The sequence below is a fragment of the Macrobrachium rosenbergii genome, chromosome 8, assembly GCF_040412425.1.
Source record: "Macrobrachium rosenbergii isolate ZJJX-2024 chromosome 8, ASM4041242v1, whole genome shotgun sequence".
Classification (NCBI taxonomy): domain Eukaryota; kingdom Metazoa; phylum Arthropoda; class Malacostraca; order Decapoda; family Palaemonidae; genus Macrobrachium; species Macrobrachium rosenbergii.
In genome coordinates, this window is record NC_089748.1 from 45,001,546 (window position 1) to 45,028,254 (window position 26,709).

At 35.8% G+C, this 26,709-nt stretch overlaps 1 protein-coding gene across 1 annotated transcript; it reads left to right on the plus strand.

Annotated features, from left to right (window-relative positions):
* The first annotated feature begins 3,043 nt into the window (after positions 1-3,043).
* Positions 3,044-25,329, plus strand: LOC136840771 (zinc finger protein 341-like). Its single transcript, XM_067107643.1, is given in 15 exon segments — positions 3,044-3,065; positions 3,068-3,133; positions 6,806-6,970; positions 7,282-7,389; positions 9,247-9,389; positions 11,315-11,410; positions 13,374-13,496; positions 14,619-14,840; positions 16,006-16,254; positions 17,062-17,208; positions 19,481-19,680; positions 20,454-20,631; positions 21,452-21,659; positions 22,012-22,166; positions 23,647-25,329. Coding segments are annotated over 15 exon segments (2,928 nt in total). The 3' UTR covers positions 24,493-25,329.
* Positions 25,330-26,709: the final 1,380 nt, after the last annotated feature.

Consider the following 26,709-nt stretch of genomic DNA (forward strand, 5'->3'; position numbering starts at 1 on the left):
TGTTATATATTACACACATATACACACATATATATCTGTGTATATTATTTACATACATATATATATATATATATAATATACACAATATAGATATACATTATATATATATATATATATATATATATATATATAAAGTGTGTCAAATGCTTAAAATCATTTCCATAAAGAATCGATTTTAAACTTTTATTAGTTTCGTCGCCTGATAATCCAAGTTAATTCCCGAAAAAAAATAACGAGCTGAAAACCTATTTCTATAAATAATAGAATTTTAATTGCCTTTATTAAACTGACAACTCAATAACACTTTACTTGAGATTATGGAACACAACTGTTCCTCCTGAAACTAAACTTTAGGTAAAAATAACTACCTTAAGTTTTTTCCAATGCTGAAAACGAAACTAAACGACTTAGACATTGATTAAGAGCTAAATCCTTTTTTGCAGTCGGGTGAAAATGCAATTGTGGAGTTTCAGCTAAAAGGTAAAGTGGTTGAGAGGGCCGGTGACGCCACCTACCGCCCAAAGAAAAAATTACGGTTAGGGGGAAAAAAAAATAGAAGAAATTACACATAAATCATACACACACACACACGTTCGCAAAGACGGCTAAAAACTAGTCTAAATATCTATAAATACCATAAAACAAGACTTACAACGCACCGATGATAGTTATTACAACACAAATTAAAAAATTCTTACTAAGATACAGGTTGCAACATTAATCAAAAGAGTGACTCCGTAACACAAACCAAACGGCCATTCAGAAGCCTCAGTAAAGCATCAGGCCGTCAATTCAAAACTTAGACGTCAAATCTTATTGGTCTAGACAGGAAGAATCCTAGGCCTATGCACAATGGCGACCCAAGCTGACCTTTTTGTTTTTTCCTAAATCTCTGGTGCCCAGGTCATGTGGGGAAAATATACTAGACTCATTTCTTGCACCCTGATTATTCTAATATTTTTTTTGGCAGTTTCAACGACCTCGCGTGCACTTTCAAACGGCACTGATGCATTTTAAGTTCATGGGAACTGGTATATGCGAAATCGTAGATGATGATGATGAATAATTATTTGGAGATATGATTGTTTACCCATTTTCACAAGCGAATATCAACACAAATACACACATACAAGATGTATATATATATATATATATATATATATATATATATATATATATATATATATATATATATATATATAGTAGGAAATAAACGATTAGAAGTCGGCAGCCGAATTCAAAATGCTTTATTCGTTATTGAGACAGTGTCGTCTAATTACTAATAAACAATCATGAATTTAATTCGAATATTTAACTTTAGCCCACGGCTATTTGTGTAACACAAGAAATATACAGATAAACAATACAGTTTTAACAGTAGCAAACACACATTATATATACATATGTTCCTATGTAAAACAGTATAATCACTAATTTATGTGCATAATATACACTTAAAACGAATATTTAAGAGCAATGAATTGTCCAATGTACAGCCAAGACTAATTCCACTAACAATTATCAAACAGAGCATTTTAATCTGCGTAACAACGTGGTTTGCACCATTTTTGTGAAACTGAAAGAGAAAAAATATCATGAATAACATATTTCTTTATACTAAGTACATATTACACTGAACCTGAACATTATGCTAATATCAAAAGGTATGGTATTTGGGTTTCTTTATTGCACCACCACTTTCCCTCACCGTTAAGTACCAATATCCAGTGATAAATATTAAAACACCTCATTAGCACTGAGCCTATTCACATGTTTAGCCTATATAACTTAGAACAGTTTTTGGATGTTGGGCTAACCACGGAATACCGTTTTCTTTCCTTCCATGATTAGAATGAAAATGCTCTTTTCAAATGGCTTAAATTAGTGTAGTATCATCAATACCAATTTGTGTGGCACTTGTCACTAAGATGATAAAAAGTGTAATATAATTTGAGACACTATTTTAACTGGTATTCAGGCTTATGCCAATCCTACGAGCCTATGCATACATTGGATACAAATTATTTTGCAAAAATGGATTTGGCTTAAAATCTGTTGCATTGCACCATTATTAATTTACATAACTGTGCGAATAAGCCATACAGGACTAAATAAAACACCAAAGCTTACAGGAAAATTCATACATTACCATGTGTCGATTCTATGGGCCCGGAGTCATCAGCTTATATTTAAAATCACTACACACGATCCACTTAAATATCACAAACACAACACAAACAAAAACAAAACAAAAAAATAATGACATCGAAAAATGAACAATGCACAATTAAAATTTTCGTTTCAGCTGCGCTACAAATGGAGAAGGGTGAAACCAAAAAAAAAATATGAAAAACAATATCAAATCTACATTAAACACAAAGAAGCCAGTAAAAAAAAAACACGGACACACCAGACCTATAATAAAATAAATGCTAAAAAAACACACACTTACTTTTCAGTGGCTTAGGATTACTTTGTTTCCGCCGAGACATTGCACACGAATTGCGAGTTACACCATGCCACACGGACACATGACAACACACTCTTCCGCACGAAACAACAACCAACACACATCTGACGGCGGGACAGACCGAAGAACAACAACTTTTGGGCAAGTTTCAAATCCCCGCCCCCAACGATGACGTCACGGATAATCCCCGCCTTCCCTCATGTGACGTCATCCTTTGGGCAAGTTTCAAACCCCCGCCCTCAACGGCGACGTCACAGGTAATCTCCGCCTCCCTTTATGAAACGTCATAGTTAGGGCAAGCTTCAAATCCCCGCCCCCCAATGGAAACGTCACATGTAATCCCCGCCTTCCTTTATGTGACGTCATGGTTAAGCCACTCCCCAATTTGCGTGACGTCACGGACTTTTCGTTAACTTGGAGAAAATAGTCGGCGTTTTCGATCTTCCGCCGAAAGAGTCGCCGAGAGTCGCGAAAATACGACGATTTTATTCTATATAGGATAATAAGAACAGTATATTATTGTTCATCAGGAAATCGCCGCTGAGAGATTAAGTGTATTTATGAATACGAACGATGACGTCATCTAGTAACAGCGTCAATTTCATGACGTCACACTTACCTCCGCCATCATGTCCAACCATTCGATCTTCGACGCCTTGACAGGTATTTGTGTCATTTATTCGGTGCCCAGCGATTTGCTTTTAAATTAAAGCCTCGTATATCGTCTTTGATATCATGGCTGACCTTCCGTGCGTGTCGTGCCCCTGGGAAATTCGCCATCCGCCGAGATATCGGCGATTTCGTTGTTTCTTGCATTTTCTCTTAGGAAGCATTGCTGGAAGTCGTGTCACCGTGGAATTCCCTCCATTTTCTGCGATTTTTCCAACAGTGTGAGTCGTTTTGCATGACAGTTGTGTGTTTTTCGGAGGTGGAGTGACGTACACGGCTGTCGCTAAACCGTGTAAATAATAATTGTAGGGGTGAAGCCAGCGACGGGAAAAGCCAAACCTCCCCGTTTAATGGCGAAGAGATGCTGAGGTGCCACATCGTGAAAGTGGCATGGATTTCGACTATTTCTTGGAGTTTTAAGAGCGCTTACTTACATCCTAGTGTATTTCATTACAAAACATAATATTTTTTGCGTTATTTTAAACACGAATTTGTAACTTCATAACGAAATTGATGGTATGGCGATTTGAATGTTTGGCATCTCTACTTGCTTACTTGTTGCAAGGGTCAACATTTTGAAAGTAGAGTTAATCAAATTGCCTTCTTTTAGTTATTTGATGTTTTATTAATGCAAATTAACTGCCAGACTTTTGATAATGTAGAAATACGAATATTATTTGTATTCATACGCATAGGCTTAAATTATACAAATCAAATGTATCGTAGTCGAAGTGTACAAATCTGCTTGCTATTAATGATGTATGTATACACATATGTATATAATATATATATAGATGTATGTATATAATATATATATAGATATATATATATATATATATATATATATATTTATAATATATACATATATAAATATATATAGATATATATACTGTATATATATATATATATATATATATATATATATATATATGAATATATATACTGTATGTATGTGTGTGTGTGTCATAAATATAGGCCAGCATTTACTGAGTTTTTTTAAATAATGTAAAGCTTTTATATATATATATATATATATATATTATATATTATATATATATATATATATGTATGTCTTACACATAATGTAAACTTTCACATTTTATTCATACAGTTGCAATGTCTGCATTTAGCTTCTGCTTGTCAGAATGCCTGTGCTTATTATTTTATTATAATATTGATGAATTCAGATTAGTCTTACGCATCAAGATACATCCTAGCATCAGAGATTTGATGTTGTTTGAAGTTTCGTCAGGTCTGTAATGGTATATCATGATGCCCATAGAAATACTTTAATTTAGTATTTATACCCTGTAGAAACTTGTTTTTGTATAGGCCTATGTGTTTTGGATCCTTTTGTTGGCTAGAGTATAAATATATAAGTGTAAACATTTCAGTGGTCCATTTCAGTCATTTTTGTATGTGTAGTTTATAGTTCAATTACCAGCCTATATTGCTACATAATGGTACAAAGAAAACTTACTGTACTTTACAAAATTGTATGGAGTTCAGTACGTGGATGTCAATGAAATTCCAGCTTTCCATAGGCTAGTCATTTATTTTAAAACTGGAAGCTGATTAATAGGCTATGTATGCATTAAGTGCATTAGGTTATGTACTGTTTTGCTCGAAATCAAGATTAGAAGTTACATTACTTGTTTATCACTATTGTTACTGATGAAGTTTGCATGAAGTTGCTCGTCACTGTTTCAAGTTAACATTTCCTGACTAACCTATCATAGGGTTACTTTGCTTTTGACCAGTGAATGGGCTATTTCTTATAAAGTATATACAGTACTGTATGGTATTAATAATATTCATCTTTGCCAGTAACCCACACTTTTAGACCAGATCTTGTCACTGCAACTATTACTCTGTTTTCATTGATTATTTAATCTTAATAATGTACACAGTAGTGTGTATTTTGTAATTTCATACTGCATAACCCAACACTCAAATTGAATTGCGGTTAGATTTTAACAATGCCAAATGATGTAATTGTCTTGTTATCACAACAAGGTAGGATATGTCTGTTTTTATCAAAGTCTAGTATATTGTACATTACAGAGTGGATAGCCTACATTAGATTCTTTGAATTATTATTACTGTATTCTGTTAATAACAGCGGTTCAGCTAGGGTATTTGATTGGGAGTTCCAAATAGGAAAGATCCAGCAAGGCAAATGGTACCAATGGAAAAGGTAGCAGCATTAGGGTAATCCCACTTCAAAATGAACAAAGTGTGAATTGAGATTAAAAAGCTCAAATTCATTCAAACATTATGTACCTTATGTGTTCCTTCCCCCATGTTATGATCCATCTTGATGGAATGTGTAACCTAGTCATAGCAGTTACAGCTAGTTAATGGCATTTTCTATAATATTCATCAGTAAATGTTCAGTATTGGAAATCAGTTTTAACATACCTTCCCCAGTTAAGCCATTTCAAAATTTTCCTTTCCAACTTTTGACGTGTTTTGATCCATCTTGGCGGAATGCCTAACATAATCATAGCATCAGTAAATGTTCAGTATTGGAAATCAGTTTTAACATACTTCCTTCAGATTAGCCATTTTAAAATCTTCCTCTCTAACTTTTGATAGTAAAGTTGGCCACTTGATCCACTCCAGTATTAGAGAGATGCATACTAGCCTAAGATGCCATATCCGATGGACTTCAGGGCGGGCTTGAATAGATGCATCCTAACCTAACCTAGGGCATCACTTCCTACCTCCCCTTTATCTTCCTTATCTTTGCAGAAGGAAATACATCCTAACCTAGGACATCATCTTACATGCTGGCATATTCCTTACTATCCCCAGAACCCCTTCTCCTCCCCCGGCCCCCCTTCAGTTGGCCATTTTAATATCCTTCCCTCTAACTTATGGCAGTTGAAGATCCTCCCCTGTGAGGTTTGTGATGGAGTACCTCACCACTGAGTACACTCCAGTGTTACAGCAAAATAGCCTAACTTTGGGTACTACATAATACTGGGGTAAGTGGAGGTTAAAGCTACCTCAGCCCTTTATAAAAAGGATACACCCCAACTTAACTTGACCTAGGGTGCCATCTTAACTTTGCACAAGATACATCTGAACCCAACCCACCCTAGGGCACTGTGTCCTACTTGGCCAGGGCCTTCCCCCCTTTCCCCCCCCCCTCAACCTTGCATAAAGTGATACATCTCAACATGTGACACTGTGCTGTGCCTGGCCTTTGGGGCTTCTCCCATCCCTGGACCCCCACATTGGGAGGCAGACCTCTTTAATATTTATGTCAATATTGTTAGGCATGTAAACCTCTTTAATATTTATGTTGGTGTTGTATGAAGTGGCTAATGGAAAATGTCTTAAAGATGATGGAGGTTTTGTTTATCGTACTGGTATGCAGTTTGTACTCACTACTCTTGAAAAACTTAGCGTATATAATTTTGAAATTATTTCTTAAAAGTGCCCTATTCAAATAAACTGCATGGTCCTCAGGTAATACAGTACTATGTACTATATTTTTGTATTAAGCCTACTCTTTCTTAATTCATGATGGATTTGCAATGCTCTACAGTAAAGCACTTATCAGTAATGTTGATGTGTACCACATAATCAAAATATATAACAAATTCATGGGTCATTGAAACCACTCAAGGTTGTTAATGTTTGTGGCATTTCTTGCAGGTGTCACACTAGAAAGCAATGGTGGATTGATGGTGCAACAGTTACTAGATTCGCCGGGACTGATCCAGAACACTGTTACCATTTCCGGCACACCTTCAACAGCCACATCTAACAGAACTCCCTGTGGCCAGCTTTCGTCGATTTCAAATGCGTGTACTACTATTAGTAAGTACAGTATTACAGAGTACAGTAAACAAAATAATTAGTTTTTGTTCGTGGCCATCATATGTCATCCTTTCTCCAGCTTGTAAGTTTTGTATCTTGAATGCAGCTAATTGACTGGGATTACAGTACATACAACTTAATTGTACTAATTTCTCTATGTTGTTATTATTATTATTATTATTACCTTGGAGTTCCTGTCTACACAATTTAATACAGTTTGAATGTTCTTTAATCACTGTAGTGATAACGCTCCAGTTGGACTGGTGAAGTATATACTGTATGAAGGCAAAATTATGTATCTGATATTTCAGGTGAAAGCATTCCATTGGATGACGATGACGTGTTCCAGTGTGGCAGATGCAAGCAGAAGTTTTCCTCTCTTGACCATTTCATGGTTCATAAACGAGACCACTGTGCAGGTTAGACAAACTTTATTTTAGTATCCCTTCTGCCTATCATTTTGTAACTGATCAGAATTCTTTCTTCAATTTACCATGTACTTTGCTAGGCTACCTTATTAGAAATGGTGCATGTTGAAAATAGATCTCTATAATCCAGAGGAAGATATTGTATGGAATTGTTGTTGCTTGTGGGATATCTTGAATGTTCAAGCATAGATTATACTGTTGTTTCCTTGTTACATATTAGGCTTTGATCTAATATGTAACAAGGGCTAATATGTTGTTGATAACTGTTTTAAAGTGACAGGGCATTGATCTTGAAGTTATGGGAAACATTACCATGGTCTGACATCCTCCATTTGTTTTTCATCACTAATAAGTGACATGTAATCCCATGCTAATGAACTCATATGGGTTTTTGGGATACTAATAATGTCAAATGATATAAAAAACAGAGTTGAGGATTGACTCTCTCATAACAGTGAATGCCATTCGTAAGTCCTCTGCAATGATTTAAGTATTGAAATCATAAATCAAAGAGCCTGCACTAGCATGTAACACATGAATAGATTGTATGAATGTTTTACTGTTCATATTTTCCTTAAAATCTTCAGAGATAAATTTTGTGTGTAGAAATTATAGGCAACACACGTGTGGATGTTAATGTTATTGTTAAAATGCATAGATGTATACAGGCAACCCAGTTGATTATTTATCACAATGCATTCACAGTGGGTACTCGAGACAGTTAGCATTAATAAACAATGACTTAGAAAATAGGACATTGTATAAGAGTAGTGAAAGATGTTTTCACAGCAGTAGCAGATGACGTAAGATATCTACTGCATATTAACTATGATTAATATTCGCAGCATATTCTTCATGATTAATATTCACCGCACAGCCGTGATAGTTATACAAGATATGTAACAAGATAACAGTGGAGATTCAAACCAGTAACAAAGATGTGGGTCATTTGTGTGCATAGCCGCTCGTCTTTCATTTTGTACTTATCCTCTAGAATTCCTGGGTCTCGACTAATTTGCTGTCTTGGCTAAGAGCTGTCAAAGCAGAGACACGAGGTTGTAATTGTGAATGGTCAACAAAATTAATTAAAGCAAAGAGGAATTGCCACTACCAGAAATTGGATCATTTTGTGGTTTGGTGGCAGTTGCAGGAATATTCACTTAGCTAATTTCACATTGCCTATGTTTTATTAGGGGAATGACAGGCTTGTGTATTTGGCCTGTAACCCTTCTAAAAATGCCTAGTACAACATGAAATTCCTATATTCTCTTTGGGTTAAATTTTGAAACCAAAAGAACCCATGGTAAGAGTAGGGGCTTGAGTGTGATTCCGTAAGTTGTGGAAATACCGTACTAGTTTAAAATTGGTGTTTAGCTGTTTAATGAATGGAACAGTTCAATCTGTAATGAAATAATAATGATTGTTAGGCTAAATTAGTCTTGCATTGAAGTATGGGGTAGTAAATTAATCTCAAAGCAATCAAATCAAGATGCTTTTCTGCTTTCTGTAAGTGATAAAATAAAAAAAGTGAATGAGGTTATAGCAGAAGCTCCACAGTCACCAGGAACCAGACCACAGAGTCATTTCTGGAGGAAGGTATGAGGCAAAAATATGTATACTTAAGAACCAAAATTGCATAGAAGGGTGGTGAGAGATCTCGGATGTCTTATTCTGCCAAAACAAGATTTCTTATCAACAAAATTAGCAGGATCAGTGGTATTCAGTGCAGAGTACTGTAGCAATAGTTATCCACTTACCTATAGTAAAAAGTTTCAGAGGGGTGGTTTGTTTGTATATAAAGACATTTTTACATTCATGTACTGTACTGTATGTTTTTTTTTTTTTCAGGAAAGAATAGTGGCTTACGAGTTATACAGACAACCTCAGCACCCCAACAGCCAGCTGTTACTGCTAGTGCCACAAGCTTTGAAAGTGAAAATTCCTCTCTTGCCAATCAAATACAAGTTCAGGTTCAGCCGCATCAGTCTACGGTAAGAATTGTTCAGACTCTTCCTGTCCTACATCCTACTCAAATTCGTGGACATATGGATATTGAATAAATTTTCCATAGTTAAAAATAAAAGATGCAAATGAAATGAAAGGTTTATTTGGAAATGAAAAAGAAATAATTTATATGTACAGAATGGTTAAGATCTAAAAATCAAGTTTTCAAATGTGTAATTTTATTCATATGTAAACAGTTGGTACATTAGCAGAAGTTTTTGATGCTTTCAGAGTTGATTTCAGTGAATGCTTTCAGTATGTTTAAGTAAAGATCAGTGTGTGCATTGCTTACATACGATCTTATCTTCTTTCTGGTGTGGAGGGATGGCCTACCTATGCACACCAACTCATGAGAATTATTAGCCTTTATTGCTGTGGCTAAAAAAATCTTTTGAACACGCTGGGCTCACAGAGTGACAGATATATGGGTGCCCAATATGACAAATTCTGGCTCCATTTATACTCTGAATTACAATCTAAATACATCAAAGACAAGTTACAAAGTTGGCAAGAAAAGAAAGCTCTCAGGACCAAAATTTCTAGAGATAAAGTGTCAGAGAAGGATGTGGTATTGATATTTATGAAGAGAAGCAGAAATGCAGTGAGGAGCAATTTGTAAATTGACATAAGTCAATGAACAGTATTGCTGAATGGAGCCGTAGTAATGGTATAGTAAAAGTTGTTCTTTTGCTCCATTCCTCCTCTGCTTGGTAGTGTCCTTTCTCTTTTTCAACATATCAGTATTCTGTTCTTTGGAAGTTTATCAGGCAAGTTTACGGAACTTTGACGTATTCTATTAAAATTAATGAGCGATGATAAAGCTGAAATAATAAAAACAATAAAATTGAAACTCATAGGCAATTAATGTTAGTATAGTATCTGACCCTAAGACAAATCTGTCGTTCTGTGGTTATCTCTTGATGAAGAGTCGGACACTTTGTATGTAAAGAGCATTCTTTTCTTTAATGTTTTTATCTTGTATAGAAATGTTTCGAAAAGAGTTATGGTTGGTGTATAAAAGAACTACAGTTCTTTGTATTTTCATTTAGAGTAAGCCTTTGTGTTACCTACGAACCCATTATTTTTATTGTGCATTTTGTATGTGAAATCTCAAACACTCTAAACAGGGAAGAAGACGAATAAGATCAGTTGCGACTAACAACTGGTGCACAGGTGGTACTCAGGAAGTTCCCCTCAGATCTTAGGTAGCAACTAGTGCCATTTATTGCATCTGTCAACTTATTCATAATTCCCAGAATTTTCCCAGTCCTAAATTGGTATTGCTAGCTTTCATTTTTCATATAATTCATGCTCTAATTCCTTTGAAGTTCTCTTAGCTAGTTTTGAGAATTTATAAAACTATTCTAGAGGCTTGTGAGCATCCTGTAGAGTGTTTTAATAGCCAGTTTGGAGGTAGTATTCAAGAATCTTAAAATACCTTTGCTCTTTTACGTAAGGTCAAGTTTAACAGCTGTAAGTACACTGGTTTAAATTTGGCTTGAAAGTTGAAAGGGTTTTGACTTGCTTTTCTTTGTTTCAGTGGAGTTTAGCTTTTCTCTCTGCATAATTAGATTTATATATTTGTATACATTTAAGTATGCATTTTGAGCACTGCATTTGTAGGACATTGAGCTTAGTATGTGATCCTGAGTCGTGAAGGAGACTTAGCTGAGCACTATGTGGTTGCCACCTAGTGGTAGAAGCCCACCTTCTCATCCTCCTTTTTCTTCTGTGTGTGTGGAGTGTTTGGGAATTCATGAAGGCACATGAAAGGCTAAATAAAAGAATGCATTTGTATAGAAGCACTGTACGATGTTGCAATAAGAATTTAATTTTTATTAAGGTTCCAAGTGTTTTTTGTGTGTTAATAGGTAGTTATTTTAGTTCAAACTTCAATAAAGTTTACCTACAGCAGGTATCTGCAGGGTACACAAGAAGAGAGCTCCATTCTCCAGACATAATTGTTGGTGATTCAGAATTACTTCCATTCACCATTGAAGCTACTCAGGTAAGTGCAGCTATATATCTATACAAGTCCTGGTTTCAGGACTCATTTATACTATGCAAACAATATATAGTATGTGTATGTAAGGTATTCCCAATTCAGTGCAGATGTAACATGTATTTATTTACTATTAATTTTTTTTGTTTTTTTTTTTTTGCACCTTTTTGTATTCCTTTTCTCTTAAAAATGCAAAGCTGTAATCCACTTATCTTAGAAAGGGAGGGAAATTGGGATTACACTCCTGCAGCATATAGGTAGCTTCTTTAAATGATGTAATGCATTAGTTTCTAAACCTTTTTATTGTGTACTATATGAAAATGATGTAGATTAGCAATATCACAGCAGGTCATATAGTTTTTAAAAAAAAAAACTGATTTTTCAGTACACACAAATAATCCCATAATTTACCATAACCCCAGATTCACGGTCTTCATAAATTTGAAACTGCATTTTCATTCCAGGCAGGTAAGAGCCTCACTTCACGTGCAGCCTAGGTTTTAACAAAGAGAAGTCACTGGGATTGAGAGGCAGGATATTTAATGTAGGGTCAAGCCCTATAAAAGACATTGCAGAAAGGGTCTAACAACACTTCTGGGAATAAAAAATGTGGTCTATGGTATGTATTCACCACTACTTGGAGGTGAATAACATCTGACTGGTTATGTCCTGAAGGATGACTCATGAAACAGAGAAGGGGGTTAAAGTGATGAAGGATAGAGTCCTTTCGTGCCTGTGTGTCCCCACCCAAAAAATTTACTAGTATCTTACACCTATATGTAGCCATGAGGAAGAGTTGACGTCAGGCTTTCCTCTAAGGGGAGGATTCTGATTACAGTAAAGCAAACAAAAGTTTGATGTACCCATTATAATATTGTATGCCCCTCGGGGATTTTTCTGTGCTCAGTTTCCTATGTTTGATACAGCATAAAACATCCTGGACAAGCAGAAGCAGTGGTAGGCCTCAGGACTCCTGGTGGTGATCACAGGGCAGTGTTTATTGATGCTGCTAATGTGAATGATCTGTGAAGGAATAAGTCCCACCTGGTCAATAGGTAATTTTGCAGGCCATCAGGTGAGGTCAGAACCAACTTTGCGCAATGATTATTACCCAAAGAATGCGAGTACAGGTATTTTTACAAATAACTGAGCTTGAAGGGTGCCACGAGACACACGGGTGCTGAAAGTAGCAAATTGTGAGGCAGCAAGAAATTCAAAATATGAAATTTTGTAACAGGAAAGTTAAATGTGTGGATTATCTGTTACGTTTACAGTCAGTATTAATAAAATTATAAAAATATGCCTGAAAACTTTTATGGAATTATTTTTATTATAAAGCAGTAGCTTGCTCCTCCTGCTGATGTTTCTTAAAAGAAAGGCACAAAAGGTCAACCAAACCTGATATGGAGAGTAAACAGCAATTGTGTTTCTGTAAGATATCAAGACTATGATGATTTATGCAATTGCAAAAGATTATTTTTTTTTCTCTGAGGATGATTGTAGACACAATTACAAAAGAATAATTTTTTTCTCTGAGGATGATTGTAGACACCAACATAGCTCTTTATGCCTTTAAGTAACTATCAGAGGAGTTAGTATAGCTGACCTATTGTAATGACACCTTAATACCGAAACCACAATATTAGCCTGGTGGAGGAGGTCTCTCCCATCTGGATAATGGCTGCACCACCCAAGCTTTGTAAACAGAATTGGCCTATTTACTTGGAACTTTTACATAACTGCTCAATACAATGTTCTTTTCCCAAAGTATTGTTACACCGTAATACCTTTACTTGCAGTTACAATACTTAGTTACATTGCTGTATTATGTATTCTAGCTGCTGGAAACTTTATATATTATTCAGTTGAAATGCCTAGATTTATTGCCTTGACCTTAGTCTTTATGACTGAGTTAAAGCTTTATCATGACTGTTTTTCGTGAAAACTTCCCATTTTTTTTATTCCATAGGTATTACCCCTAACGGGAAATCTGCAAACGACCAACTTTTTGCCTGTGTCCAGTGGGACTAAAGTTCTATCATCAGCTGTGTCTCCACTTTTAACAACAACAGCCTCCATCAGCACACCTTTGGTAGGTTTTTAGATTGTATAATACTCTCTGATTTTGAGTTTACAGGCTGCTGAAGAGCAACTGCATGTACCAGCACAAGGTTGGCTTAATCTAGATAGATTTAAAGTGGCAGTCATGTGTCACCCATTTATTTGAGTCCTTTATCTATTTACAGCACTTATTTTATTTCTGAGGAGTTTTGTTTTCACCATTTTTTTTCAAATGGTTCTTGTTGATTTAATATTTAGCAGAATTGAAGAAAATCAAACATATATATTTAGGACATCTGAGCTTTTCTGAAGACAATGTGAATTGACAGTTAAGTTTTATGTGGGTAATGAGTATGAAGTGTAGGTTGCCTTAGAGTTACAGATCTCTTAAGAATGGGAAAATTATTAAGCAAAAAATAAGATTTAATACTTAAAGCTTAAGTATCAGGAAAGAATGAAATAGAAGGCTAAAGTAATAAGCACAATTCATGCATTACAAGTATTGTCATCTACAGATGAATTTCAGTAGAATCTTCCCAAAAGCTATAATCATGTTATGAACAACGGAGGAAGATTACTTAGATTTTAGTGTTTCACGTCCGTAATGTAACATTAAAAGTCTATTATAAGATATAGATGACAGGAGTTTTCTGAAATACATTCCTTTGCTAAAATTTCTGTAATTGATTGCACAATGTTTGGAACATCTTAAACCTTACCAAGACTGACAGATTCCAAACCTAACTTAGAATAGAAAATATGGGTTGGAAAATGAAACCATTTCACCATTAGTTGACTTTGGAGAAAGATAAAATCATTGGCACTCATTTCTGTAATGCAGGGCTTGAAATAGAAAGGTGTTAAAATTAAGGGAGGTGTTTTGCAAAGGTGGGAACGCCACTTTTGTATGTTAGTCTCTAGATTCTTTCTGTAATGCAGTAGTACTGGTCACTGCTCATACCTAATTTTATACTGTGGACCATGTTTTATTGCTCAAGTACATAAGTGTGTGTGTGTGTGTGACTAGCTACTTCTCTGTGTCATATTATTGAAAATCATGAAAGTTTTCTTTGCATGGCCTTATAGTTATGACAAAATGTTTTATCCGACTTGCATTAATTGTATCTGGCTTTTTCATCTTCCTTTTTGGCAGGATGTAGTTGGGTCAAGTTTGTCTCCAAGTCAGACATTAACGACGATTGTTGGAGGCGTTGAGGAGACTAATGAAGGGGAGGAGGGCAACAATGGTACCATTACGAATCACGTTGAAGTTACCTTAGAAGAAAAAGATGATGTTGCCTGTTATAATCATGAATTCTTCCATGGTGGTATGGCAAAAACTGCCACAAGTAAAGGCGACACTGTAAAAACAAAGGTAAGTTCTTAACACTGTACTTTCATTCAGTGACTTGACATTTACAACACTTTTAAAATTATGTTTGTATATTTGATGAGTAATAATACTTTAGTATTAGTGCATTAACATACCAGGACTAGCCTTTTTTTTTTTTAGTAAATACAGTAAAAGTCCAATTTCTCATCATCCTTTAGTCTGAAAACCTCCTTGTTTGGCAGTTGGGTCAACAAGTCCCATTCTAGACTCAAGATACCAAGCTGACATCTTTCTGCCAACTGCTGCGTTTTAAAAATAGTTAAGAGCACCTCCCTAGTTTGAGGTTTGCTCTGACACTGATATCATGATTTCAGCTTCTCACTGAGCTGCACTTAGCTAGTAAAATACAATATTTTAAGTGATACATTACAGTCCATTCTCCTAATATCTAAAATTCCTAGTCTCAGAATTGTGAAATAACATACTTCTCAGTATGCAAAGCACTCACGCAAGTGTAGGAGTGGTTTGTTGCTTGGTGTGATGAACAAGGTTCCCATCTGGTCAAAGTCTCTGTTTCTGTACTAAGCTACTTCATTTTTCTGAGGAATATCAAGACGCTCTCTTTCGGCTCTTAGGGGTTTCCAATCCACTCTTTTGTATTCCAACATGGCTTAGATTTGAGGAACAATAGACAAATTAATATATTGTCGTATAATTTTGCCCAGTCTATATCACATGCTACCACTAAACGTATGAGTTTGGACTCTGACTATAAAACTCAGTTTTATAGTAGAAGTGGTTCATTCTTGTACCTGTTTGTTATTATTGCCTTGCCTTTGTCTTTCCATGACTTTCTAGTGAGGGCTGTAGGATGTACCTCAAATGAACTGAATCTTTTAAACCTTCCTTGTCTCTTTGACTGGACCAGCTTTCACTGAAGGTAAAATCATATACTGTAAGTGACTGCAGGTTTGTATAAGTTGAGAAATACAGATTATCTCAACATTGCAATTTTGTGTTAAAAATCTCCTCAGTTTCATGCATAACTCTTGTCTCTTGAATAACTGTCCACCACTGAGAAATTTCAGTGAACCAACAGGTTTGTGTTTATGAAATGAAAATGACCGTACGTAATTTCTCATTGCAGTTTTTTATAGTTTAATGTGTTTTTGTCACAGTACTGTATTATTTGTTATTTTTCTCACAGCCAAAGCATAAATGCTCATTCTGTGGGAAAGAGTTCAGCAAGAACTTCGATCTCCAGCAACATATTCGTTCACATACCGGAGAGAAGCCATTCCAGTGCATCGTTTGTGGCCGTGCTTTTACCCAGAAAAGTAACGTGAAGAAGCACATGACAACGCATCGTGTGTGGCCATTTGGCTCGTTAAGTGACACCTTACCTAAAGATCCCATCAAGAAGCTTTTATTGTCACCATCTGTTTCATCTGTTGATGTATGTCATTATTTTTTTTTTACTTTTTCAGTTTTTTAGTGGTTGTACTTATATTCATTGTAGGTTCTTCAAGAAATGAACAGTTAGCTCACACAGAAAAGACTATTCATTGTAGGTTCTTCAAGAAATGAACAGTTAGCTCACACAGAAAAGACAAGAGGTGATAGGCTAGACTTATACTGCTCAACAAGTTGGACAAAGGCCATTATTATAATTCAGAAAAATGTATATAGTATGAGGGGTAGGCCGGAACATGCTTAAACATACAGGTTTTACCGTTTCTTTTCCTTTAGAGTAATATTTGAATATGAGGAAGGTAAGCTTCAGGATAACTTATAGTGGGAAGAGCTGTGAAGATTAGGGATGAAGGATATTTTTAATTTTTCCAGAAAATGCTCCCAAAATTTGTTTGCCTCTTATATGCCACAGCACAGAGTATATTAATGACCCTTTGATTGGAGACAGCAGCATTGGTATGTTGTTCCATTTGGAAGGTGACTTCCTAGCATCAGTGGATCTGAAAGATGCATACCTTTAAGTTCCAGTACATCATTCCTCAAAAATAATAGGTGTGTTAGAGAATTGCTCAAATATATTAAAAAATTCAGATTTAATAGAAGGGCTTAACATACAGAAGAAAAAATTACAAGTCAGAAAGCCGAAAAGATTTTTTTCCATATTGTTTAGAAATTAAATTGTTAACATTTTATATGGTCCAACAGGGAGGAAGGTCTTAATATCATAAACTTTTCTTACAAGTTCATTATATTTTATGTAAAGCATTTTCTCATATGCTGACATTACCAGGTTGTACCTCAAATGGATCTTCTTGGAAATGTGGTCATAAAAGAAGAGGTCTTGGTGGATGATTCTTATGTTTGCCAGTTTTGCGGATATTCTCTCAGCAGCTATGTAGAACTACGTACGCACATGAAAATCCACGCTAATCAAAAGGTGAGCATTATGAGGGCTTTATAATTTAATGATGTTAGAAAAGCTCAGAAAAAATGACTCCATGTGTAGGTAATCCACAAAGTCTGTTTTCATTAACCTTCATTTTGCTAAGTTAGTGAATGTCTTTGTTAATCACTGGATGAATTTGTTTTTCTTTATGGTATGATTACTTTTTGAACATTTAATAGTTAGCATATGTATGAAGTTGTTTAAATTTGAAAGTTAGGAGAATTGCTTACATTTGGGAGTTAAAAGAATATCAGATGGCTATACTTTTATCATCTAAATAGTAATTGATGAAATAAGTAGTGTACAAATTAGTTCTGATTTTTTTCACCACAAACCCATTACCTTTAATGTAGCCTATATGCCTACTTGTCCTGTTTTCAGGTACTCCATTCCTTAAAAAGAAAAAAAGATCTACTGCTCCCAGATCCCCTGTGGCTATGTGTCTCACTTCTTGTTTGTCTATTGACTAATCATAGTTCATAGCCTTCTGTGACTTTACTATTATAATATTATTAGTTTTTGCTTTTTAATCTCCATTGTCTATACATTTTCTTATACAGGTAGACCTTCACTAATCCAACTCCACAGGGACCTGAGGAGTGGCGGATTAGTGAAAGTTTCAAGTTACGAATGGATTATGACAAAATAATAGCATATCACCTTGTCATGCCTTTAAAACATCACGTATTAAACCCGTGGTGTAGCAGCTGCTGTTCTCCCTTTATAACTCTGGACTTAGCAGGTTTTACCAGATGACAGGATTTTCAGCTCCTGCCAGTCACTGCTAGTTAGCTCAGAAGCCCACTTACAAATCTATATATTTGGTGTTATTTCCTTCTATCTCTTTTCCAGTCACAATCAACAAGCTGTAGAGTTGGTCAGAGTTCGTAGTGATGGCCAGTTGGCAAGAGTAGGTTCTAAGGGCTGTCAGTGATGTTCTCTCTGATGATTGCAAGTCTTCTAATATCGCCAAGGCCAATCATCATGTTGGATCCTAATATCCCCAAAGCCAATCATCATGTTGGATCACTGTGTGGTGCCTCTGTTCTTTTTGATAACGGTGATTTCTTACCTCATGGCCATCATTGTCTTCAAGAAATGGGAAGCAGTAACTAAGGGCCTTTTTTACCCAATTTTTCTCCGACATCCCAAGGATATCATGGAGAAGCTGAAACATGAGCTCCTGTATATCCTCTCAGACACTAGGAAGGAGTGGTAGAAAGAAATTCCAATAAACAGCCCAGTGACCCTACTGCAGGGATTGGCAGGAACACTGGATCCCACATACTCTTGTCAGACTTCTTTTCCTTTCAGAGGTCAACAGTTACCCTATTGATTGGCCATAGGAGGTAGATTTGGGGCCATTTCAGCTGGGAGAGATAAGAGATGAGGATAATATCAAACCATAGTTGTTCCGACACGATATACAAACTGCTGGTCCTTTACATTAGGAATTACTTTCAGTGAAGCTGGAAATAATTCCTAATGTAAAGGACCTCAGGTTTGTATAGTTAGGAAAAATACAATTTACTTTAAAAAACTGGTGATTTTAGTCCAACCTCAGTGGAGGCTAGTCTTCAGAAATTTTGAAGTTCATGGCAGGAGATCGCAGCAGAACTCAGTGATGTGGAACTATGCTGTTAGATTTTCTTATGCCTTTTCTGGAGATAGGTCTCTCACTTTTACGAGTATTTCAGCCACTTGCCTTTGATTCCAGAACAAGAGACTCCAAGGTGTTAAGCTGTGAACAGCTAGGTTATTTAGCAATTGATGAAGCAGATGATATCTAAGGGTTCTAGAGTTGCCTGCTTGTTGGTCTCAAAGCACCTACAACAATCCCTTTTGCCTGAATCAACACCTACAACAATCCCTTTTGCTCCATTTGCTTTTCCTTCACTGTCTTTGCAAACCAAATAAGACCACCTCCTCTGTCTGGTAAGTGCCTTCCAGTTGTACAGTATTTTCTTAAATCTAAGGATTTTAGAGGAGGCACTTCTAGGCTGTTTTTATCCACAAGTCATGTCAAGCAATGTTACAGGAAATCTGCCTCCTTTTGTGGCTGTTTACACTATGTAAATGAGACAGATAACCATTGGGGCTTGGGAAAACCACATACATGTGCTTCAGCCTAAGAGGATCAGCAGTTCCTTTTTACTTCTACTGGGGACTAGGGTGTCTTGGATTTGCACAGACCTATGAATCAGCTCTGTGAACAGTGTTTTTGTTTGTAAAATCTTTACTTATTACTGATATTTTGTTTCAGGTATACCGCTGCATCCAGAAAAATTGTGACCTGGCATTTGAGGACCTTGATTCATATCTCGACCACATACGTACACACGACAAAGATCTTCAGTATCGATGTCATACATGCTCCAAAGTTTTCTCCTCTCTCAACACTCTTGGTTACCATCAGTACGAACATTCAGTGTATCCTCAACCAAAAAAGCCTGTGGGCACATCGTAAGTGACTTTCAATTGAGTATTTTGTTGCATCTCATTTGAATATGTGATTATGAGTGTTGAACATCTCATGTGAATATACACAGTGATTATTTTTGGATCACTGTAAATTAACATTTGGAAAGGTTTATATTTCCAATGTCAGTACATGTTGAATCTTTTATGCAGAATTCTTTGGTCCAACAAGCCCCTTGGTCTCGCTCTTTATTTATCTGCTCCCATTAGTCTGTCACTAGGGCGCCACTGTTAATAGTACTAAGGTGCAGACATTTGTTTACATAATTTCATGCTGCAGCCAAGTGTTCTCTTGATACAGTAAAGTTAATTTAACATATTTGCTGTAATTTAGGCCTTCAGGATGTCTTTCAAGATATGAGTTATAATAGCAGATTTCCAGTAATGATGAAACGATCTGTAAAAAGAAACAGCAAATTGAGCCATTTTAGCAAATGGAAAGAACAGTTAGTCTGCTGAATTGGAACAAGAATTTCACGAGTCCCAGGGGAAAGCAAGTTTTTATAATTTTCTCAACTTGAAGCATGTTTTTAAAGATATTGTATGCGTTCAATTTCTATTATACTACCCAATAAATGATTGAGAACCAAATTAACATATACTGTACACCTAAATAATTCTGGAATAAAGGAATCTGTGCCATCACCCTCATTGTAAATAATTGGTATTTTTAATGTATTTCCATTAGTAAAAAATAAAGTTTTCTGTGGGATTAACATCTAATAAAAATGAATTACCATTTTACTGTTATGTTTCAGCTTCAGCAGATGTCCAAAGTGTATGAACAAGTATGCCAGTAATGAAGCTCTTGAACATCACCTGAGAACATCATCGCATCATTATCCGTGTAAATTGTGTGGTAAAGTCTTCATGTCCGAGCGACTACTGAGACGCCATCTTAGAGTTCATGGGACAGTTAACCTTTATACCTGCTCGGTGAGTAATTTGCTTTAGTTTAATAGTGATTTAACGCTTTTAATTACTAGCTGTATATGTGCAGTAGCTCTCAAAAGTGTAGCAACAGGTTTTTCTTATTACGTGATAGCTATTTCCTTAAACTGATGTAACTTACTGTAGGCTAGGTTTGAGATGTGAGGTTTGATCTAAAAACACTTAAAGTGTTTGTGAGTATCCCAGATGGTATAGTAACTTTTTAGGGATTATAAAAATAACTTTTAAGGAGACACCAAAATAGAAAATCTTTCATCACGAACTCATCATTCATATCGTCTAGCACTTGTGTTCGTCTTCATCTTAGACACCAGTCCCAAAAAGCAATGAAAAGATCATCTGTTAGTTGTTTTGGCAGCTGGAGGTGTGCACCCCATTTAACTCTCTGTTTCAGCTAGATAACCACACTTGCTGTCATCAAGGCTTTTTACGATCCTAGGTACCTATAGCTTTAATTGTTCCTCTTCTGCTGTTACGCTTGAAGATCAGCACTTATGTAAGTGATTTATGTAATATTAATACATTCCAGATATTTTCAGCTTTCATTGCACTTCAGTACAGTACTGTAATGATAATTCTTGTTTTGCCAGTGAATGTGTTGCTTTATTCTGTTTTGTAGCAGTCACCTTTGTTACTCGTTTAGTATTATTTACTACACATACTGTTTATATGAGCATGTTCTTTATAAGAGTGATGGGTTTGTGTGAAAACAAGAAGCAGTTTGTATTTTAAATAGATTCAGATTTTTTACAAATTGCAATTGTATATTCAGGCTTTTCTACAATTGGTGTTCCTTTCCCTGCAGATATGTGCGAAGGAGTTCAAGTCAGAGTATTCCCTGAAATTGCACCAGCTGATTCATACTGGAGAGAAGCCATTTGAGTGCCAAGTATGTAAGACTGCATTTAATCGCAAAGATAAGCTGAAGCGTCATATGCTCACTCATGAAACAAAGAAGTTCAAGTGCCCCTTTAAGTCAACTATTGGGTGCATGAGAGAGTTCAGTAGACCAGGCAAGTTATATATTTCATTCTAATTACGTACTTTATTTTCCAGTTTCCCTTTATTTATTCCAATTTAATGTCTGTATACACAGACTACAGTACTAAAAAATTATCGCTTTTAAGGAGGTAATTGGCTCTTTTTTTCATTATTTCTCTACATTTTTGTAGTAGCTGATAATCTTTACACATAAAAGATGTGCTGTAAAAAGTGAGAGTGTGGGTAATGGAAAATTGAAGAAGAGGGGAGTTTCTTTCTTTTGCTTGCCAATTATACAAGGAGTATGAATTTTATAGAAATTTTTCCTATGATACTAATTGTAGTTCAGTGAAAATGTACAATATGCCTTGTATTTTCATGCAGATAAATTGAGAGTTCACATGATTACTCATGTCGGAGGCCGCTCCCGATCTCGTCGCAAAAGGGGCAGAGGAAGAACAAATAATGTCGGTCGAAGGGATCAGACTGTTAAGCCAGAGGCGAGGGAGACAGAGGAAAATAAGTGTTCAGTTTGTAACGTAAGTATCCTTGTAAATAACTGGCTGTTTATTAGATAATTGATTACCATTAGTAACTTTGATTATGCTATTGGTGCTGCTGGATTTGTAATGAAGACACTAGGCATTAGTAAAATAAGAGAATTTAGTATATGCTTGGAAGGTGTGTAATAAAGACACTGAAAGATACTTCCCCCGTCGGGGGTAGTACTGTTAGTATACCTCGTGTGGTGCACTGTAGACATTACTTATGGCTCTTTGCAGCGTCCCTTCGGTCCTTAGCTGCAACCCCTTTCATTCCTTTTAATGTACCTCCGTTCATGTTATATTTCTTCCATCTTACTTTCCTCCCTCTCGTAACAATTGATTCATAGTGCAACTGCAAGGCTTTCCTCTTGTTACACCTAGCAAACATTATTATTGTCAATGTCTGTTTCATCTCAGAATGACCTCTTAGGTTCTGGTACTTGGCCTTTGGCCTAAATTCTAAATTTATTATTCTATTCTGAAAGATACTTCATTGAAGTAGGAAACACAGCTTATTGCTCTGGTTAAACTGCTTTTTAATAATAGTAGTGATAATAATATACAGTAATTTGTTTATCGACACACACATTGTACTTGAGAATTTTGGACAGTAATGAAGGGGCTTCTGGTGCTTTGACACTTGTAATAACAGACAGGAATCTGAAAGAAAATGTTACGTGATGAGTTTGTAAAACAGTAGTGCTGCTTGCAGTTACACAATGTCTGTGTGACAATCAAAACTTGGAATACAGTATGCAGCATATATCAGCTAAGCTCACTATGATGGCTTGATATTGGTTATGAATTAAGATGCAGTATCATTCAGTAAATGGGTCATTTGTGGATGGGAAATATTTTTATACTTTTTACCCTATTAGTTGCAAACAGTCCTCAGTCAGAAACCTGTTCTGTGCATCATTCACTTTGCTGCCTAAGGTAGTTTTGTTTCTTGTGCACAAACAAAATTATTTTTAAACCAATTTTATTTTAAGCAAGTAAAAACTACTGCTTTATGTGATTCATAGCCCACCTAATTGGGATCATGTGTCTTGTATGATAGCTTGATATTTTCCCATGCATGTGTGTTTATGGGTAACTTCTTTTAGCTGAAGTGTTCGGCTACAATCTGAAATACAATTACTGTATTTGTTTTTATGGATGTAGCATTACTGTGGCTAGTGATGTAGCCCAAGCCTAGTGAATCAGATGTCAAAGGAAATATTGTTTGCCCATTAACTATGGGATCAAGGTGCAGTAGCAGCTATCTGCAATTATCATTACTGCTGGGAAATGATGCCTTGGTTTTTTTATATAGTAGTGTTAAATATGCATTTGCAGTTTTGTTTGTAAAATGGTTTGTATGACATCGCCAATGTTAGATATCAAAATAAGACATTGTATTCATTTGTTCTGTAATGGTATGACCATTTCTCTTATAATACTGTTCATTTTCCTTTCACTCACTTTCTTACAGTTACCTCATTCTGGAGATGATCATAAGTGTCTAGTTGTGGAAAGTAAAGATGCTCAGTTGACAGCAGTTGAAGAAACCGGAGAATCTAGTACCCTTGCCACACATGTATCTCGAGCCCGGCCAGTACGCCAGGCTGTAGCACGAAGGGCCAAGGACCAAACAAGATACAGTAGCAGAGGTGGCGGACGAAAAAAGAGGGGAGGACTTTCAAATCAGATACCTCCCCCTCCTCCTCCAGTCCCTCCTACTTCTCAGCCCCAAGAGGAAGACGAGCAAGCAAAAGTTGATAACCAGAACTTGGAATCTCAAGATACCACGCCACAGGAAGAAGAAGCCATCATACCTGTGCATTCAGTTGAAGGAGTAAATGAAATTGGAAACAAAGGAAACACAAAAAATGTAGAAATCATTTACATACCCTTTTCACTGCCGCTTACACGCCCAATTCAGGCCGAGCTTATAAGAGCTATGTCAAGTGAGGAAGAGTGTCACGTTACGAGTGAGATTCTGGAAGGAGGCCCGACAATTACCCTCGATGGTACGACCTCGTCTCTCTTGGTAGGGAATAATTCGGTGGTGCCTTTGGTGAGTCCTACCTCAGTTCATGCAGTAGATACAATCCAAACAGACCCATTGCAAAAAGAATCCCAGGAATTGCAGGCTATATACAGTCCATCAGCACAACAAATAAGCGCTGGAAGCTCAACTCATATAGTAGAAACCTCCTTAACTGGCACTCATATACAGAGTATGCAGTTAGACCATGAAGATGGTATGGAAGAATCTCAGTTAGCGCACACTCACATTTCGCATCTCACCACTTGTATTTTGCCAGATCAAACATAATTGCTCATTTTAAATAAACTCTTATGAAGCAACAGACATGTTCTACTGTACAGCTCTCCAAAATCTTCATTGCTATGTTTTTGAGTGATATTTTTTATTGCGCAACTGAATTCCAATGAGGAATAATACTTCAGCTGTTGGCGGAACAACAAAGAGCAAATTATTTTTTATGTGGATTTCACAAACATAGATTGGTATTAACTGCTTCTATGTAAGGAATTTTTACTTTGTTTGTGTTGTGAGGAAACATGAACCCCAGAAGGCTGAACTGAGTGATCATGGGAGATTTTAGGAAAGATCCTCTTTTTGTCTTTCATCCGTGATGTCCTCTTTATAATCATATTCAGGTCTATTGCTGTTGATTATCAGTTTTTTAATTGCAACATCATTTAAAGTTTCCTGTTAGCAAATTTCAGCAGAACATTCATGGTGTTTCAATTACTGTCATTCCAAAACACGTAGCAGTGAGTATAACCCTATACATTATAGTATTAAAGTTCTGCTTCAGATTTTCAAAGATTTTATTTCACATTTGTCTTTCAAGGATTTCATGTTACAAAGTATTTTTAGTAGATTTATTATGCCTTCATGTTTTGAAAATGAATAGGCATGTTTTTTATATTTCATGAGGATAGCTTGAAGTGTTTTTATCAAATTATTACCAAGTTTCTGGTTGTACTAGTTTGCTACTATGCGTTTGCCTATTGATTGAGCATCACGATGTTAAAAGAAAGCCTTCACATGTAATTCACTCGCATCTCATAATTTGTTTCTCAGACAGTGGTTGAGAGACGTTATATTGAAAGAGTACCTGAAATACAATGTCTCTTCATAATTCATATGTGTTATGATATTCTTCACCATCTTAATAACCTATACAAAATTTCTATCCCCCTTAGGTCAGATAATCAAGTCTCGTTTCTGTTACTGGTATTATACCTTTGCCTCTTCCTCACCAGTTCCTTTCTCACATCAAGAGGAAACCCTCCAAGAACCATAGTTCTCAGAGAGTTTCCCCTTGGCTAACAATGTGACAGCCTCTCTTTCCTTATGCAGTATTGTGGCACCTGGTTTTGGTGCTTAATAGATTGGTTTATTGGTCTGTCCAATTGGCTTCACAACTTCATAGGTCATAAGCAGCAAAGGAAACTATTTGGTAAAAATCAAAGTGTACACACACTTCCATACATCCATATCAGCTGTGTAAAAAGACTCACAAGTTAACATTCATAATGACCTTACATATCTACGAACAAATCCATTTTCAAAAAAAAAAAATATGGAAACCTTTTGACATCTTAGTGTATATTAAGTTATTGTACTGTTAAGAGAATCGTATTTAATAAAGAAGACAAGATTCTTCTGTAAACAAAAATAACACTAAATCTGAAATCAGCTTCCACTCTTAAATAAGAATAAATAAATAAATGTATATGATTATGAATCAGATAATAAAAGACATAGGGCAGCAGAGTAGGAGCAGAATAGAGAAATACAAAGTTTAAATTCATTTGAATAAACACCAGGCTTACAAATGCACAAGACAAGCCAGTTGACAAATTGCTATGAAAGTACAGGAACCAGGGCTTGGGACCTAGTAGTGAGCTCACTTTCACCACCTCGCAATGTCGCCGCTGATTATTTTCATACAGTCTGAAGGGCAGAAAGTAAGAGTAGAGGTAACAGGTAGTGAAAAGATGGACCCAAAAACCAGCAAATTTATATTAATTCTTTAGTTGTTCCATGTTGCCCACTTTTATGGTCACAGACCTTGACAACACTTGTTCATCATGTGAAAAAGGAAATATAACTGCTATATAAATTTATGTTAATGTAATGTTTAACAAACATAAATTATGACTTTAGTAAAATATGTTATTTAAAGCCGTACTGAGTTACAATATGGAACAACATAATTACAGTGTAAATCAATGTATAGAATACCATATTCTTTAGTCTGATGTAGATACAGTACCTTGCAGAGTCTTCCAGGTTATACACCCTTTATATACACAAGGTGGATTATCTAAAGGAAAGGTCCTAGCTGTACATAAAATAACTTGCCCATTAGTAGGGAGAAATCTCAATTTTTGTTCAAAGTGAAATCTACTAATCTCAAATGCTCTGCTGTGGCAAAATTTATTAATAACTTTGATAATCCTACTAAAGAAGAAAACCATCTTTGAAAGTGGATTTGTTTACTGACCAAAATCAGGC